At 45.4% G+C, this 19,514-nt stretch overlaps 1 protein-coding gene across 4 annotated transcripts in view; it reads right to left on the reverse strand.

The window, feature by feature from the left end:
• Positions 1-6,587: 6,587 nt before the first annotated feature.
• The window catches only part of INSR (insulin receptor), a 142,151-nt gene continuing 129,224 nt past the window's right edge, over positions 6,588-19,514 (reverse strand). For 2 of the 4 annotated variants that reach the window (XM_074300538.1, XM_074300556.1), the window contains 9 exons: positions 16,777-16,936; positions 14,593-14,695; positions 13,366-13,433; positions 12,779-13,008; positions 12,309-12,419; positions 12,055-12,214; positions 10,420-10,549; positions 10,136-10,270; positions 6,588-7,519 (listed from right to left, as the gene is read on the reverse strand). In XM_074300538.1, the coding sequence (XP_074156639.1) occupies positions 7,165-7,519; positions 10,136-10,270; positions 10,420-10,549; positions 12,055-12,214; positions 12,309-12,419; positions 12,779-13,008; positions 13,366-13,433; positions 14,593-14,695; positions 16,777-16,936 (1,452 nt within the window). In that variant the 3' untranslated portion in view covers positions 6,588-7,164. The remainder of the gene's footprint in view (positions 7,520-10,135; positions 10,271-10,419; positions 10,550-12,054; positions 12,215-12,308; positions 12,420-12,778; positions 13,009-13,365; positions 13,434-14,592; positions 14,696-16,776; positions 16,937-19,514) is intronic. The other 2 variants (XM_074300565.1, XM_074300547.1) reach the window with 1 other exon arrangement.

Below are 19,514 nucleotides of genomic sequence, written 5' to 3' on the forward strand. Positions count from 1 at the left end.
ACCCCTTTAGTTCACTGGTAAGTGGAAGGTTCTTCTCCCAGAACTTTCATTCAAGGACTGCATGCAGGCTATTTTCCACCAACAGACTATAGATCTATATCTATAGAGATAGAATTGCATAATTCCCTCCACCTTTACCTTCTCCATCTCCCTTTTCAACTCCTTTTGTGTGTGCTGTCTAGCCCTCCCGAACTGTAAGCTCCTTGAGGTCAAAGGTTGTCTTTTCTTTTGCATTTATTTGTATTATCAAAATTTATCAGATTGCATGATGCATTGTAAAAATAAAATTTTTTTTTTCTGAAGCAATTGGGGTTAAGTGACTTGCCCAGGGCTACTTACAGCAGGAAGTGTTTGTGTAAATCACATTTGAACTCCTGACTTCAGGACTGGTGCTCTAGCCATTGCACCACCTAGTTGCCCCCATAGTAAACTCTTAATAAATATTTGTTAACTTGCAATTTATGAGCCCCTATAATTCCTTTTTTTTTTTCCTGTGTGGTGAAATACTATTCCATACCCAAATAAGCCTATTGTTACCCTGAGTGTTTGAACAGGAGCTGGGGGATCATTTTTAGGTGGGGGCATAATGAGCCAGAGAGAAAACCTGTTTGGTGTAAATCATCAATATTAGACCCAGTCTTGGGGAGCCTGGAGACTTGGGGGACCTTGGGGCAAGGCTACGTTATTACCTTAGAAACTTGAAATCTTGTTTCTTTTGCAGATGATGAAATTGAAGCCCAGAGAAGGAAAGCTATTTGCCCAAACTCCACTAAGTTCACGGGATGAGGTGCTCTCTATCTCCCTAGTTTGCTGATTCTGTTTCTGGGCATCCCCAATCATTAAGGAGTTTGTCTGATAATCAAATTGTGTCACTTCCACTAGGGAGAAGGTGCTCACTACTTCTGGCCGGTGCCCATAACTAGGAAAGTTTGCTCACCCAGCATCGGTTTCTGGTCTCAAGCCTCAGAGGAGGGCCAAGGGTCTTCTTTCTTGGCACTCTCGATTGTTCCTTGACAAAAAAAGATCTCAGATTTGAACACAAAGACCACGGGTTACCAGAGAGGCAGCGACGGCGAGCCCAGTGCCACAGAGCAGAGTCAGCACAGCCAAAGTGATTCTCCGATAATTTATTCAGAATTTTAATATAAACAGTTAATTGTTCAATGGTTTACACACAGCAAGATTTTTTTTATATATATTCAAAGGCATCTCTGTACATGTCACTGCTTGGCTCTTTGTATGAAAACATTGAAAAAAGTAATCAAGCTTTTTTTTTGTTTTGTTTTTCTCAGTTTTTTCTTAGTTTTTTTTTTTTTTTTAAATTTTTTCTAAACCATGGCACATTTGATCCTTTTTACACATTATTGTCAAGCTGGAGGCATCTGCAAGAGGAACTGGCACCATTCTAGACTCCTCTCAGGAACTCCTGAGGCAACTGGGAGCCTGGTTCACCTTTTATGGCCCCAAGTCAAACCCCACCGAGTACTCTTTCCAGATTTGGCCCCTTCACAAACCATTGCTCCAACTCTTAAGCAGTACCATCATCTTCTCTTCCTTCTTCTCCCTGAACTTAGAGACCCTGGGTAATTTGGGGAAAGGTGGGTGGTACCACTGAAAAGTATTTCCCACAAGAAACCAATGCATTCTCAGCATATATAATTCAGTTTTATGAAAGACAGAAGCAATCATCCATTGGCAAGATAGCCTGGGAAATCTCCACAAAGGGAGAACTATGGCCCAAGACCTTCAGGGAGCAGACAGATACTAGGTAGCCCACGGCAGCCAAAGCTGGGAATGGGACCCATCTCCTGAGGCAGAGAGGCTCAGCAACTGACGCCCACGATACAGCCTAAATAGACTGGAAAGCTACTCTCCTGCTAAGGCCGAAATGAGCCTGTTTTGTAGGCAGGATGGAATCCCCGTTCCCAGTTCCCACTCTGTTGCATTCACTGCTGACTTAATGAAAGTCTGAGTAAGGCAGACTTCAGAGCTAACCTGGGGATGACCAGAAGAGCAGAATTCACCCTCTTCTTCCTTCCCAGCTACTCTGGCCAAAGGAGCCTCCCTCTGCAGCCAGGGCTGGCTCCCCTCCCACTAGTATAAAGGGCTGTTGAGCAACTCAAAATGCAAGAATTGATTTTCACTTTGAAGCCATCTCATCTTTTTCTTGGGCCTTTCCACGGGAGTCTTAATTATACAGATACGATCAAACACTGGAAAAATAAAGGACTCAGGATTCGGAGTCATCAGAGTTAGGGAGAGCCAAGCAAGAGAGACCAGTTCTAACTGAAATATATAGAAAGTTGCAATGAATCTTATCATCCCCTAAGGCGTCACGTCTTTCTCCAGCTGAATTCCCAAGCATCTGGAATAAGGACCTGGCTGAGGTTTAGTTTGGCTGGATTTGGTACGAGGTGACTGGGGCTGGGACCCTGAAGGAGCAGGAAGATGAAGTCTTCTCTTCACCGCTCACCAAAGCCTCTGAGAAACCCCATCCAAGAATATATATGGCCCAGAACTCATTCGGGAAGGATGACAGAAGTCTCCATAATCGGTTGGTCTCAGGGATCTTTCAAGATTGTCTTTCTCCTATCCTGAGGGAAACTTGTTAACTTGAGTCCCTCCTTCCAGAAACCAAATGAGCCAGCTGGCCATCAGAGCTCAAGAAAATCCCTGTAAATCTGCTTCCCTCCCCCCACTATTAGAGGCCAAAGCTTTCCACAGCCCAGCTCAGCTGAATGGGGCCAAGTTAGCTGAGAGTGAATGCAGTAGAATGCTGAGATCGGAGGACGATAACTGTTTAAGGCTGAAGTCTACTAGCTGTCACCTAGTTAGGCACTGAGACTTAGGGAAAGAATACAGCCCAAGCACGATTCCCCTCCTACTCCTGCTTCCTCTCCCCTCTCCTCTGTCCCCTGCCTGGACATCTCATCAGAGGCGCATCCAGGCCCATGACCTCCTCCGAACACAGTTCTTAGATCCCCTTCCCCGTTCTTGTTGGAACCTTCAGATCCAAGCAGACAGAGAAAATACTCAGTCTTTTCACAGATGAAATAATTTAAGATTCTCCCTGCTCACAGCCAGGTGAAGGTTAAAGCTAAGTGGACTGCCTCTTCCCCACACCCACGCCAAACTTGGGGTTGTCCCGGCCACAGCTGGACAACTGAAGCACCATTTAGTCTTATCACCTGAAGCTACCCACGCAGCTGTCACGCTGGTTACCCAAGGACCAAGGGTTCACGCTCAAGGACCAAGGGTTCACGTTCAACAAGATGCAAACACTGGCTTTCTGCAAGATTCCTGCCTACTCTTAACTCCATTAACAAGCTTCTCCCTCACAGATCTGCATTAATCAAGCCTTGCTACACATATCCACAATGTGCAAGCACATACATGCACAACTCAAGAGAGAGAGAGAGATTGAAGCAATTCTGTTGTGCACAGTAAAATACTAGAGAGAGAGAAAAAAAAAAAAAAAAACAAGCTGTTAATGATTTTGGCACTTGATGATGCCCATGGGGTAGAGACTCCTATTAGTATTGAGCTTCCCAGCCCTCACAGGCTAAACCCAGAACGCGGTCACCCTGCTCCAACGAACAGTCTGAGACCTGTGTTTCAGAAGGGCCAAGAGAGGTCAGATTAAGGTCTCTTAATAGCCAATCCAGGTTGTGCCAGTTTCCTCTTTTTTCTTTGAATATATGCTGCATTGTAAAAATTAGCATTTTTAATTGCATTTTTTCCATCCAAAGAATAAAATGGAAAAAAAAAATTCATGTTGTACATTTGAGTAGAGGTCCAGCACCAAGTGCACCTGGGGGCCCAAATGGGGAAAGTACACTTTTTTTTTTAAACAATGGCAATAGCTCAACCTTTGTAAGTTCTCCCCTCCTCTCCCTGTGAAGACTTCCCCCCAAATGACCAAACCACACAACAGATTTGTACTCATGAGGCTCTAACAGGTGGCTGAGACCACAAAGTTCTGATGGAAGAATTGGATCCATTCCTGAGGGTAGGAACCAGGAGAGACATGGATGCTTCATTTCAGACGGCAATCTCTTACTGAGTCTCTCTGGGAGAAACAGCATGGACTAGAGCCATACAGCAAGGTCAAAAATTACGGCGATTCTGAAACGGTATTCTCTTTTATAATGGGGTTGGGGGAAAGGTTAGGAGAGGAACTGGGGAATGACACATATGGGGGTCCCTATTCCACTCATTAGATCACATGAGGAGGGACCACATTTTTCTGAGTCTGCCCACACTGACCCCTCTCGGTCCCCAGCATTGCCATCCACTGACATTAATCATTCTGGTTCAGACTTGGGCCAGACAAATCTGCTTCCAGTCCAAACCCATCCCTCATTGAAGACATCCTTACAAGACTGAGGTAGACTGTGACAGAAGAGGAAAAAACATCATCACACTGCATCCTCCTGCAAATTTTTCAGCAATAAAAATTGACACACTTTTTGATTTCTTAAGAAAACAAATTTTTACAGTGATTTATATTATATTAAAATAAATAAATTTTATTTTCCTAATAAGAAAACCTTTCTGAATTAGAAAAAAATGTGAGAATACATCTCTCTTCTTTCCTGATAATGTAGTGTTGAGCCGCTCACTACTACCTACAGGCTACTAGGGAAAACACAAAGCCCTACCTCGATCTCCTCATGGTGACTTTTGAGTGCATGCCCTCTTCCATTTGCACTTTTGCCCAATCGAACTCATGATAATCTTTTTAAGGACTACCACTTTTATGCTATCTGTGCAAGGGGGAATCCCCCATGCTTGGCCCAGATTTCTTTTTCACTTGTATCCCTGACCAAGAAGTTATGAGGCTGGAGGGAGGATCATTATTACTTCTCAATCCTGTTCTTAATCACGATTTTGGGAAGTGAGAAGCAGCATCCGGAAGCCTGCAGGCCGCGGAATACCTGAGAACTAGTGGGCAAGCAAGGGAGCGTGGGAAAGGGAGAGCAGGTGCCATCACAACCTCAGGGGCGATCGATGGGAGCAACCTTTTGAGAAACTGGACTAATGTATCTGCTCTGAGTCACCACAGTTACCAGTGAGGAACAGCTATGGTTTAAGGGCATAGATAAACCACAATACATGGACATTAAGGCCTGTATTTCACTCCTCACCATCCACCCAGCAGGCTCTACTTTTGCCAAGCCCCAGGTCAAGATGGAGCTGCACTGGTCAAAGGCAAAGGCTTTGCCAGGGATCAAGTCACCATCTGGGAGAGCCTTGGAAGCTACCGCTTCCCCCCACCTGCCCTGCAGAGAAGACACAGGTGGGGATAGAACATCTGTCTTCAGATGCTCTCTACAGACACTTGTTAATGAGGGTCTATGTTGTTTTTCAGAGTATTTGGGCTGGGAGGGGTTTCCTCCTGCATTTAAATACTTTTTCCTCTAGTATTTATGGAAAATATACAATAGAGAGAGAAAGCTGGACAGGTATGGGAATGAAAGGGATATCTGAGAGCATCTAGGAAGGAGGAAAAGGGGAGACGGGTCCAGGAGCAGGAAGAACGGAGACTGAAGCAGGGGGAGAAGAAAATGAAGAAGGAAGAATAAGAGAGAACATCAGGAGATAAGAGGAGGAAAAAAAAGGGAGGAAAGGCTAGGAGAGAGGGAACACTAAGAGATGAAAAGGAGAAGGGAAGAAGAAGAGAGCAGAAGGAGGAGTGAGAGAAAGAGAGAGAGGAGATCTGTGTCTATCACACCTGCCCCTGCTGAGGCTTCAGCTCACAGCTCTTGGCACACACACACACACACGCACACGCACATAACACGCGCACACACAAATGAAATAAATCAGGAACCTATCTCTAAAACCTCGTCAAGTACAAAGTCAACTTATGCCTCTTGGCTCCTCGGCTTGTGATCAGCTAAAATCAGTTTATTCTCAGATCAATGGGTCACTCTCAGACCACAGAAACCACACCTGCAGAACACAGACCAAAAAAGCCCAAACCTAAGAATCAAAAACAGTCAATAACTTAGATGAAGTTAATGTTTAAAACTTAAAAAAATTAAATATGTCTAAACCCAACAAAGGTGTGTTCTAGGTTGCCATGGGGGGGAGGTAAGGGAAGGAGAGAGCTGGAGATCTCCACCCAACTGACTTTTTTCCTGGCTTTTTTTTGGTCTTGAAAGGATCCCCAGCTTCAAGTTGAACCCCACTTTTCTCCACTCATACCCCCCGAGATCCTGGCTCCCGGAAGATGCAATCACCAAACATAAACGAGAAAGTGAGAGAGGGAAGGGACAAGCATGGCGGTCTCATATCAAAAACCATTGGTTTGGGGGCAAAGTCACCCCAACAAACTAGAAGAGGAGAAAGAGGCACACGCCCCTAAGGAGTCCAAAGCCCCTGTGAGAATGATAAAAGAGTCTTCCATTGATGTGGATACACTGAGGGAAACACACGCTGGAGGTACAGACACAACACAGACACACGTGTGCACACTCACACGGGCACACACACACACAAGCGCACACAATCAAGGGCTTCAGACCCATGAAAAAGTGTGAGAGCAGCAGCTATTGGTCAATCTGAGGAACTAATATAACTGATTTGTGTTGTTGTTGTTGTTTTTTTTTTTCTTAAAAAATATGTTTCAGTCTTAAACAAAAGAAACATTTTCTGGGGAGCATCCTGAAAAGCCTGGAATTTTGCTGGAAAAGGATTTGTGTATGGGTCGTTTGTGGTTTGGTTGGTTGGTTCCCCCTGCCCCCACTTTTTGAAAGTCTTTTCCCCCCCACAAACAAGTGCTTTCCTTGGAGAAACCTGGACCCTGGCAAAATGTCTTGTGCTCACAAACACGGCCAGCCAACTTCTCTCGGAGCTCGAAGCTTCCCGTTTGCGAGGTGGTGACCGGAAGGCCGGCAGCCCCAGGACACGGGTTTCACAGTGAGGTCCACAGACAGCCGGGTATGACAGAAAGAACGCGGCCGGAGTCACTGGGCCGACTGCACAGAATCGAGAAGGGGAGAAATGGGAAGGAGGGGAGAGTCTGAGTCGTGTGTCAGTCACACGGTGGCAGCAATCAGAGGAATCCTGAGATTTCCCGGAGCGGGGCAGGCCGTCCATCCGGTGAGAACATCAAAGCCCCAGGGGGAGCCTTAAACACTCATCCCCAAGAGGGAAACGTTAGGAAGGGTTCGACCGTGGCAAGGAGAGGATGCGTCCGTTCTTCTTGCCCCCATTCATGTGGGTATAAGGTATCCGCTCCTCATAGTTCCCCTTAAGGCCCAGCGATGGCCCATTGTCCCTCCCCAGGACTTCGTCCCTCTGTGAGTAAGAAGAAGGGTCCAGGGGGATGCTCTCCATGTTTTCAAAGTCCATCTCAAACTCCTCACTCTCAGGAGGCTTGTTTTCCTCGCTGTAAAAAAAGGAGACCTCCCGGAAGCTGGGATGAAGGTCATCCTTCAGCATCTCGATGATCTCAAGAAAGGTGGGGCGCATCTTGGGGTTGTACTGCCAGCACATCTGCATTAGGCTGTTCCTGGAAAAGGAGAGAGAGAGAGTTTTTTCAGGCTAAATAACCTTTGCATGAGCACTGAGGAAGTCTCAGTTCAAATATTGCCTCGGTCCCTTAATACTGTGACTTTGGCCGTTAGTTCAGCACTATGGGACTTAGCTACCTCATTAGGAAAAACGAGAGTGCACGGGTGTTGGAGCAGTCTTGGAGTTTTCTCTCTAGTTCCAAGCCTCTCCTCCTGAGATCCCTTCCTTTCTGTGTAAAGCCAGACCCCGGACACTAGGAGCTCCTAGAGAACTGGGGGCATGTGGCCGCCAAGGAGCTCCTTTCTGCTGCAACTGCTAGGTTTCCATAGGGATGGCCGGCCTCTGGAATGGGTGAAGAGGCAGCCTCCAGCCAGATTCAGGGTAAGAGCAGACATAGGCAAAGAGAATTGTAAGATTTGAAAACAAGAAAAATAACTTAATGGCTATTATTTTGGCTTTCTAGGGGCATCAGGTAGAGTCATAAAATGATAGGAAGATAGAGCTAAGATGGCCCTTAGAACCCAGGAGGTCAGGGCTGGGAGGGCCCTTAGAACCCGGGAGGTCAGAGCTGGGAGGGCCCTTAGAACCCAGGAGGTCAGAGCTGGGAGGGCCCTTAGAACCCGGGAGGTCAGGGCTGGGAGGGCCCTTAGAACCCGGGAGGTCAGAGCTGGGAGGGCCCTTAGAACCCAGGAGGTCAGAGCTGGGAGGGCCCTTAGAACCCGGGAGGTCAGAGCTGGGAGGGCCCTTAGAACCCAGGAGGTCAGAGCTGGGAGGGCCCTTAGAACCCAGGAGGTCAGGGCTGGGAGGGCCCTTAGAACCCGGGAGGTCAGAGCTGGGAGGGCCCTTAGAACCCGGGAGGTCAGAGCTGGGAGGGCCCTTAGAACCCGGGAGGTCAGAGCTGGGAAGGCCCTTAAAACCTGGGATGTCAGAGCTGGGAGGGCCATTAGAACCCGGGATGTCAGAGCTGGGAGGGCCCTTAGAACCTGGGATGTCAGAGCTGGGAGGGCCCTTAGAACCCAGGGTGTCAGAGCTGGGAGGGCCCTTAGAACCCAGGGTGTCAGAGCTGGGAGGGCCTTTAGAACCCGGGAGGTCAGAACTGGGAGGGCCCTTAGAACCCAGGAGGTCAGAGCTGGGAAGGCCCTTAAAACCTGGGATGTCAGAGCTGGGAGGGCCCTTAGAACCCGGGATGTCAGAGCTGGGAGGGCCCTTAGAACCTGGGATGTCAGGGCTGGGAGGGCCCTTAGAACCCAGGAGGTCAGAGCTGGGAGGGCCCTTAGAACCCAGGATGTCAGAGCTGGGAAGGCCCTTAGAACCTGGGATGTCAGAGCTGGGAGGGCCCTTAGAACCTGGGATGTCAGAGCTGGGAGGGCCCTTAGAACCCGGGATGTCAGGGCCGGGAGAGCCTTTAGAACATGGATGTCAAATCTGAGAGGGCCCTTAGAACATGGATAAGCCAAGACACCCTCTAGTTTACAAAGGGAAAAAATGAAGGCCATGGAAGCAAAGAAAGCTAGATTTGAATTCCAGACTCTGATTGACCTTGGACATCTTGGAAGGTATGGCTATTTTGTGAAAAGTGGCCAGATGTGGAGACTGAGATCCTGGGCTTGAATTCTGGCTCATTGCCCTTACTACTACATAATGTGTATCAAATCACTCGCCCAGAATGAGCTTTTCTTCATCCTCCATACAAGGCCGGGGAGACCAGCCTCCAACTCTCACTTTTTCATTCTCAGTCTTTCCTTCTACCTCAGCCTCTTTTGCCAGATAGGAATAATTAGCTGTATGATCCTGGACAAGTAGCCAAAATGCTCTGAGTTTCAATTTCTACATCTGCATAATTATATTTGAGCAAAAGGAGCAGAACTAGAACAATTAACAGACTGACACTAGCACTAGGGAGAAGACCAATGTGGGAGAGACTTGAGATCACTGATACAGCAGTGATGAACCGCAAGTCCAGAACTCCGAAGACATTCCCATCATGCACCTCCAGACACGATGGAGTCAAGGTTCAGAATGACATGGCTGTTTGGACACAGACAATGTAGGGAGTTGTCTTGCTGGACTATGTGTATTGACTGTGATGGTTTAAATTTTTATTTCAATTAAAGGTGGAAAGGGAAAAGGGGAGAGAATGAGCATTTATGTAGTGCCTACTATGTCCAAAGGGCTGTAAAAATATTATCCAATTTGATCCTCACAACAACCCTGTGAGGTAACTGTAACTAGTGTCCTCTTTTTACAGATGAGGAAACTGAGACAAATAGAAGTTAACTGACTTGCCTAGGCTCTCATATCTATTGGGAGGGAGAGATAATATATATACCTGTAAAGTAAATTTATTCAAAATTATTTGCATTCTCTAACTCCCAGGGTATTGTGTGAGTCAAATGAAAAAGATGTATTTAAAACTCTATTGATGTTAGCTATTTATCATTATTATTATTATTATTATTATTATTATTAATACCTATCTCACAAGTATGTGGTAGGGAAAATATTTTTAAAAGCCACAGAAATGGGAACTATTATTGCAAAAAATGAGAAAAGTTAGCTTCATTCAAACATTTATCAGGGATTATTTCACTCTCAGCCTTTTCAAAATACTTACACTCTCTCTGGACAATTATCAGGTTGGTCCAGGTACCCTCCATCCATGACAAATTTCAGGACCTGCTCATTGGACAGGCCTTGGTAAGGCTGTTCAGCCAGACTGCTGATCTCCCATAGGACCACACCAAAGGACCTGTGAGCAAAAGCATGGAGGCAATGGTCAGAGGGAGAGCCTTCTGGTGGGCAGCCACCCTCTGAAACCCACCCTCCTTCCAACTCATTACTGAAGCCCGGCAGGTCCTGGGAGACCTTCAGATTGGGCAACACGCCCTTCTCACTTACCACACGTCCGAATAGGTAGTAAAGACGCCATCTTTTAAAGATTCTGGCGCCATCCACCTCACTGGGAGCAAACCTTTGCCCCCTTTTCGATAATAATCTGTCTCGTAGATGTCTCTGGTCATCCCAAAGTCTGGCAACAAACAGTTTAAAGGCTGTTAGAAACCTCACAGACAACTCACTCCCATCATCCCATTTCCCCAACTCACAATCTGCTACCAATCTCTCCTCTCCCAACCACACGGTCCACAAAAACCTGAAGTGACTAATGTGGGGAATCTGGGAATCAAGCCTAGCCATAGATTCGGTCATTTTAATGATCCTATCACTCAGCTGAAGGAAAATTTTCAGGGGTTCCCTACCATCTCCTGAATAAAGTTAAAATTCTGCCTGGCATTCAAGGCTTTCCACAATCCAACCCCAAAATAAGCTTTTTAGCCTTTTCTCCTATGACTTCCCCCAAAATGTGCCACGATCTCTCCTGCCTCTTTGCCTTTCCTTGTTCCATTCTTTTCTCCTAGAAAGCCCTTCATCTCTCTTCCTTCTGTATTTCTTCTTCACCCTCTAAAGGTCAAATTGTGCTGTCTCCTTCAGTAACCTCGCCCGCATCACCTGTTCAATAATTACCACCTTATCACCTTCCTTGGATCCCGAGTCATGCTTAACACATACTGTTTTCATCACATAATATTATCTATTATTGCTAACGGTATTTGTGCCTCTCCCTTTGAGACTGGGCACTTTACGAGGGCAGGGACCCCAGCTCCAGACTTGGGATCAGTGGTATACTGGAGCCAACCTCCTCGTGACAGACTCGATTGTTAAATTTTCAGTGTGAGCTTTTATTCCTCAGAAATAGGCAAACCGAAATCAGGGCTTGATTTATCGTTTTGCTGACTGTTTAGACTTAAATGATGCAGATTAAACTTCAAAGTGTATCATGCAGATTTTGTTCTTAGGTTTGGGTTTGTTTGGTTTCCCCCCCCCCCCCCCCCAACCTAGGGGCCCGGTTGTTAAATATTTACCAAACACCCCTCACTGGAAAACACCTTGAAACCCTCTTATTTGTGGAATCTCAGAAACAAAGGTTCACAGATTCAGAGCTTCTGCTTTTGAGGCCCTGGATTTTGTCATTATATTTTAGCTGCTTCTCATCTTGCCTCCATGCCTCCATGTGGGTACTTGGGCATCTTCCCTACCTCCCCAATCCTATTTCCCTTGCTTTTCCGCTTCCTTTTGTGTGAGGTCTTCCTCCATTAGAATGGAAGCTCCTTGAGGAAAGTGACCCTCCCTCTCTTTGCTCTTATATTAATATCCCCAGCACTTAGCCCACTGGCAGGCATATTTGCTTAATAAATGCTTTTTGCTTGCACTGTCCCAAGAAAATTACAAGTCATTTAGTCTAGCCTCATTTTGCAGCTAAAGAAACTGGGACCCAGAGAGGTTGACATGTCCTGAGTCACCCTGGGAGTGAATGGCATAAGAGACTATATATTAGCTAGAATTTTCCTCTTTCTCAGCATTAGAACCCAGTAGGTACTTAACGTCTGTCTGCTTAATTGCAAAGAGTAAGCAAATGCAGTCCCCCCTCTCAAATTTGGTCTCAGATGAGATTGCCTCCCCCACTCTCCAACCTACCTCCTATCTTTACAGTAAAGTCTTCGGCAACCATACAGTTTCGGGCAGCGAGGTCCCTGTGAACAAATTTCTTAGCATTCAAATAGGCCATGCCGTCGGCGATCTCTACGGCCATCTGTATGATCTCCCGGAGGCTGGGAGGAGGACGACCAGGGTTGTTCTAAAGGAAGAACAGGTGGGTGAGTGGAGTAAAAACTCAGCAGAAATGAGCTCCAAAAATTGTTCCCAAGGTTCTTGTTTGGGGACCAACTGACCTCTGCATCTGGCCTCAGGGAGCGGAGGTAACTCTTCAGGTCCCCGTGTACCATCAGCTCCATGACCACCAGGGTGGGCTGCCCTTTGGAGACCACCCCCAGGAGGCGGACCTGCGGGATGAAGACAGACTTAGCTTAGGTAAATGTCCCTGGGCAGGGTTTGGGGAAGGGTGGGATGGGGTGAGGCAAGGGAGAGAGTCACAAAACTTAGAGGGGCCCTCCAAAGGAAGAGATTCATTGGCTGAAATGAAATCGAGCCTGTGTCGGCTCCATTTTCCTTCAAATTCAGATATATGGTGCTCCCTGAGGGCAGGGCCTGGGTCTGCTCCCTCTTACCCATCTCTCCCCTAACCTTCCCATCTGAAGAACACGGCACATGCTATTTATGGAGTGATTTTTCTCCCACCATGGATGACCCTGGATTGATAGTGTTTCTGAAAGCCCCATTAACAAACACGTTTGCCACTCACCACATGATGGCAGCTGAAGCCCTTCATGACAGAGGCCTCGTTCAGGAACTCAATACGCTCCCGGAGGCTGGCAGACTCATTCACGGTCTTCACGGCCACGCGGGTCTCGGCCTCCCCCTTGACAATATCCTTGGCATTGCCCTCATATACCATGCCAAAAGAGCCTTGGCCAAGCTCACGGAGGAGGCTGATTTTCTCTCGAGCGACTTCCCACTCATCCGGTACATAAACTGTAAAAGCCCCCAAAGACCCCGGTGTTGGCTACACTTCCATGGAGGGCTCTGCAGTCCCTCTCCCCCCAGGACCTCACTGCAGCCCTTTTGTAGGGAGGCTTGCCCAAGGTGGGAGCTTGAGTGTAACTTAGGACTAAGGGAGGAAGGGCTGAAAAACGGAAGGTTGGCCAGTTCTATCACCTGCATTCTCTAATCTTCATGTAACCAGAGAGGACATACATGCATCGGGGATGCACACACTCATACACACAGGCACGGGCCCACACACGACTCAGTTGTAAGGGGAGAGGGGCCAAAACTGAAAATTCTTCTAAAACCAATGGCCCACATGTCTCTCTGGGGCGAGGCTCTCACCATCACTGGCACTGAGGTATTCCGGATTGGAAGAGGCGAACAGTGGGCCCGTCGGTCCTTCCGTTTGCCTGGAATAACAGCGAAGGAAAAACCTAAATGGCTTTAGATCCTACATGGAAGCCTACAAGGTGTTAGGTTCTTTGAGAAATCCTGAGGGTCATTCTATTTTCTGTGGAAACTTTGGGTTCATGAGACTCCTGGAATGTTACGGTCATGAGATTCTTGGTAGAACTCGGCAATTGATTAGATTTTGTCAAAAGTCCCTTGTGAATTCATTCATGGGAATAAATTACTAATATAACCCCTGCAAATTCCCTACAGTTTTTATGTGCTGTGTGGATCACTCAATTCTTTGGAGAGGAAGGGGGATACAGAATCCTCTAAATGACTCAGTTCTTCAGGGAATCTAAAGACCAAAGGATTCTTAACGAGGGCTCAGTATTCACCAGCTTAGAGAATCCTGGAAAGAGCCTGCTTTTCTATGTAATTCTGGAATCTCTAGGTTCCTTAAAGGTATATTCATTTTATGGAGGAGATAGGGATAGGGGATAGAGGAAAATCTTCTACCAATGCGAGTGAGAACCTTCTCTGCATTTTTCAGGTTTAAGAGAGTTGCTGGGGTGCTGAAAGGTAAAATTATTTATCCAGCGTCACAAAGCCAGTATGGGTCAAAAGTGAGACTTGAATCCAGATCTGTCTGATCTGTCAGATCAGCTCTCAATCCATTACACCATACCATCACATCTTATTCCCTAACCAAATCATAAATCATCAATATGGCATGAGTACAAAGGGTTTTTCAACCTTTTCTACCATCTAGTATTTTTCTTGTAAAATATGGTCTATTGGTGTATCTATCTTGAACCAATTCCCTAAACCCTATATACAGAAGGCATTTAATAAATGCTTGCTGAGTAAATGTATGTTTCAAATCCCATGGTTCTCCCATTTGTAAAATCATCCCAGAGGTGCTAGTTAGTATCTAGAACACAAGGCCCCAGAGGCAGACTTTGGGTTTGGATTGGTAGAGAATAACAATCTAACCCCACTGTAAAGTGACCTGATCATCATTTGGGTTTTATTGTGTGTGTTTGTGTCTGTGGGTGTGTGGTGGGGGAAGTTGTCTCTACATATGTCTCTCTGTGCTACCAAAATATCATCAGTACTTTCTAGGCTATTTGTCCCCCTTTTTATTTTAAAATTTTAATTTTGTTATCTCACACTTACCTCTTCTTCACAACGATATAAAGAACTACAACCAGGCTGATCAAGAAAATGATAATGATGACTGGGCCGATGACGATTTTTGCAATATTCGATGGGACATCTACTAAAACAACAACAAAAAAGGTAACATTCATATAATGTCAATTTGGAGACCTAGATTCAAAATCTGCCACTGACATTTAATAGCTGTGTGACCTTGAAGAAGAAAGATAAAATCTGGTCTCCAAGATCCCTTCTATCTTAGAACCTAGAAGCTCATCTTCTAACATTGTTCACACAAGCTTCACTAGTCATGGATCCAAAGACATGCTACCCCCATCTGAAATCCCACCTTCTGCAAGACATGTTTATTGGTCTCCTTTAAGCCTAAGGCCTTTTGTCTAAGATTATTTCTAATTTATTCCTGCATATGGCTCATTTATACATAGTTCTAGATGTATTTTCTTCTTCATTCAAATGTCAGAATGGACAGGACTTACTTTTGCCTTTCTCTATATCTCTAGCACTTGCACTGTGGCTGACCCATAGTAGGTGTTTAAACACTTATTGACTAATAGACTGAAATCCGTCTCCTCTCCCCTTGGTGACTGTCCCCTGGATGTTGTCTCCGGGGAGAGTTTCCTCACTGTCCCTGATTCACAGCTTAGGGTCTATCACAGCTTCCTACCTGTGTCCCACAGATTTTCACAGTTGGAAAAAGTTTTAGACATCACCTTGTCCAATTTCCTGAAGTCACAGGTAAGGAAACTGAGCTGAAGGTGAAATATTTTGCCCAACCACCCACAGATCTTGAGAGTATTAGTGAACATAAATAGCAATCATTTCTGTGTTGGCCAGAAATCCTGAGAGCCTCATCCTCCCAGATTTATTTATTTATGTTTTTTAAATTTTTGACTAGTTGAAAGAGGCCATTCCTTGCCTCAGTTGCTATATAACCTTAATCACTGAATGGGTGCTGCCTCAGTCAAACTGAGAACTGTTGAAGACCTTAGCTTAGAAAGGCTAAACAGTTCTCCTACTGCATCCAGGGTCATCTCCAGGCATCCTGATCTATATCTGGACACTAGAGCTAAATGGCTCTAGAGGGGAAGTGAGGCAGGTGACCTTGCCCAGCTCTCCCTCACTTAAATCTGATTCACTTGCATGTTACAGCATCACTGCCTGATGTAATGGTTGTCTTCAAGAACGGAAGACAAACAACAATAGAACAGATAGCATGCTAGCCTTGGAGTGGAGACCCAAATTCAAATTCTGACATAAACTCTTGCTGCTATGTGACCCTAAGCAATTGAGGAATTGAGGGAAAAACTATTAAAAATAAGGATATTAGCTGATAACACAGTAATATAGAATGTATAAATAACTCATAATATAATACCTAAGTTCACAAGACCATTGTAAGACTCATATGAAATAATGAATATAAAGTATTTTGCAACCTATAAAAGTCTAGAAAAATGTTAGCTGCTACTATTACCATTATTAGCAACATAATTATTAGTGAATGGCAAGGCTTTATGGTTTGTGAAACACTTTCTTTACCTTGAATGGTGCATTTGATCCTCATTTGTGAGGATGGGGGAACTATTATCTGCAGTTTTTAGATGAGGAGGCTAAATCTAACAGAGACCAAATGGCTGGCCTGGGGTCACATTGCTAACCACTGTCTAAGGCACAGTTTGAACTCTTGGACTCCAAACTCATTACACTTTCCACTCTTATCACGTAGATTCCTATAACCCTTGTTGCCCATATATTTGTCTTGGAGAATTTCTTGACTACAGCCCTGCTTCAAATCCTGCCTCCTACAGGAAGCTTTCTCTGAGCACACATGCACCCGCGTGCAGACACACACACACACACACACACACACACACACACACACACACACACACACAGAGACATGTATACTCTCTGTCTGTCTGTCTCTCCTTCCTTCCTTCCTTCCTTCCTTCCGTCTCCCCCTCTCCTCTCCCTTCCTCCTCTTTCTTTCTCTCTCTTCTCTTTTCTTCCCTTCTCTTCTCACAGGACCGTCCAGGTCATCCATTTAGCTGTGATCACACAACAACTCTTCAGTGAGATTATGGGATGCTCAAGCAAAGGACGGGTCTCAGAAGGCTTACAGTTTATATAATTCTTGGCACACAACAGGCAAGTCATTCCTGACTGACAGAAGGAACTTACAATAATCTGCAACGTAGAAGTAGGTATGTTCAGTCCACGAACCATTTCCCGCCAAAGAGGTAGCTCGGATGCGAACGGTGTAGTTGCCTGGCTGCAGAACTCGGAATTTGCAGCCTTGTTCATTGGCATAACGTTTGCGGGAAACACAGAGATGCAGTTCCTGATTGGGGGGAAGAGGAAAGTTGGGGAAAGATAGGGGCAAGAGGAAGAACAGAGAGAAGAGGTTATCTTTTGTTTTTCTTGTTTTGGTATAATCCTATAATTTTATATCCACACCAGCCTGCATAGGCAGCCAAATCTGCCATTTTTAGCAAGGTGAGGGATCGGCCTGATGGGAAGTGCTCAGGTACCCTCGAGCCCCCATGGAGCGGGAAGCTCTGACAAGAAACATACTGAAGAATCTCAGAGCAGTTAACAAGGTTGGAGATTACCCAACAAATGCAGACCCCCAGCTGTACTATGCTTTCACTTAGATACATCAAAAGATCCCAGATTTAGGGTTGAAAGAGTCCTTAAGATGCAAATTCAGCCCTATCACTTTACATTTGGGAGGGACAGTGATTTGACCAGTCACAAAAGGAGTAAATAGCAGAGATGGTTTGAACCCAGGTGCTCCCAACTCCTAAGTCCAGCACTCTATTCACTATGCTTTCTTTGTTGCTTCTCATTACCCCCATAAAAATCCCAGAAGACAAACAAAGAAGAGGATAATTATGCCCATTTTGCAGATGGGGAACCTAAAATCCAGAGGGAGGAAAAGTGACACAATAGTAGGTTAGTGAAAGAGCTGAGACTTAGACCCAAACTTCCTGACCCTCAGTTCAGAGGTCTCTCCACTAAAAATGATGACAACACCTACTGCCCTATTTTTACAAGTGTTTTAAAGTTTACAAGCAAGAGGCAGCTTGATGGCACAGGAGCTAGAACCCTGGGAACCTCATCAGGAAGACCTGAATTCAAATCTAGACTCAAATACTTAACTAGCTGGGTGTCTGTACATGCCATTTAATTTCTGTTTGCCGCAGTTTCCTCATCTGTAGAATGAGGATAATAGGAGTAATTACTTCACAGGGTTGTTGTGAGAATCAAACGAAGTAATATTTATAAAGCACTTAGCATGCTTGCCAGAGTAGGTGCCATAGTAGGTGCTATTTATTTCCTTCTCTCCCCTCCCCCATCAGTGAGTCAGTGTATATTCCCATTTCACAGATGAAAAAAATTAAGGTTCAGGAAGAGTTAAATGATTTTCCCACAATCACAGAACTCAAAAAATACTAAAATACTTTAGTTAGGAATTCTGACGGCTCACATTTATAAAGAATGTTTAGTTTTGTAAAGCACTTAACATAGATTGCTTCTTTTAATTCTCACAAAAACCCTATGAATTAGGTGCTATTATTATTTCCATTTTATAGATGGGGAAAATGAGGTTAGGCAAGTTTAAATAATTTGCTGTAGGTCAACAGCTAATAAGTAGCTGAGGTGGGATTTGAACCCATCTTATTGCTCCTTCTGCTATTCTGAAGTCATATCCACACAAAGCTGCCAGCTGCTCCATTTTATAAAAGAGTTAAAAAGAAGCCCAGAGTGGGCACAAGTCACTGCGCCAAAGTCAATGAGTTAATGAAGCATCAAACCAGGGGGGAAACCAAATTCTCCCAGGATCTAAGGCTAGGTCTCAGGCTGCTGTCATGGGTACAGCACAAAGTAACTGTTTAATAAATGCTTGGTAAGTAACTGACTGAGTGGGTCAGGGCTAAGAGATAAAGGTATCCAATGAACAATGATAGATGCCCCATCCCTTTTCCATTCTTCCCAGGCTTCTTTCAGAAAGGATTTCTTTCTTCCCTTATGGACTCATAACCTAATTAAGACCATGATGACGCCCGTGGCAAGAACTCCCATGAAAGAGAGCAGAAGGGAAGGAGGGAACCGCAAAGGTCCCCATTACAGTGCACAGTGGTTGTCCAGAAGCCTTGGTTCAAATCCCAATTCTGACACTTCTGGGCAAACCACTTTGCCTTAATTATTAACCTCATCTGTAAAATGGGGGTGAGGACGCCGGAATTATCTAGCTTATCTAGTATTCAAGAAAAGCTCTTCATAAAGACGTAACGTATTGTATAAATGGCAGCTAGTGACCCACTCTCCACTAAGAAGACCTTCCATCTATTCCCTCTTTATAGCTTATATGTGCCGGCCTCCCCCATTAAAATGTGAGCCTCTTCAAGGAAGGGATTGGTTTTTGCCTTTCTTTGAACCCCCACACTTGAGCTAGGGAGACTCCACATGGGGTCAAGCACAGAAAAACTTAGATCCTTGTTGATTGAGCCGCTGACTTCAAGGCCCATGCTAGAGCAGTGGTCCAGTGGAAAACATGAATGGGAGGAAAAAAGAGCTTGAAACACGGAGCATGTGACCCTGATCACCAGCAAGAAAATCAACCAGAAAAACAACTCTGTTCAAAGGTTACACTCTTCCAGGTAGAATCAGTCATGGCTCAGAGAACAGAGGCTGAATTCAGGGCAAATACGAGGACCAGCTGTCCTGGAACAGCCCCAAGCCAGCTTACTGATACTCCAAGGGTGGGCAAGCAGAGACAAGGAGGACTGGGTGAAAAGCAGCTAAACCAGCAATTGGGCCTCTTGGTTTAGGTAATAAACACTGGATTTGGAGTTGAAAGTTCATATCCCAGTTGGCCATTTACTGATCTGACTCCATCCCATATTCTCCAGATC

The sequence above is a fragment of the Sminthopsis crassicaudata genome, chromosome 1 (genome assembly GCF_048593235.1).
Source record: "Sminthopsis crassicaudata isolate SCR6 chromosome 1, ASM4859323v1, whole genome shotgun sequence".
Classification (NCBI taxonomy): domain Eukaryota; kingdom Metazoa; phylum Chordata; class Mammalia; order Dasyuromorphia; family Dasyuridae; genus Sminthopsis; species Sminthopsis crassicaudata.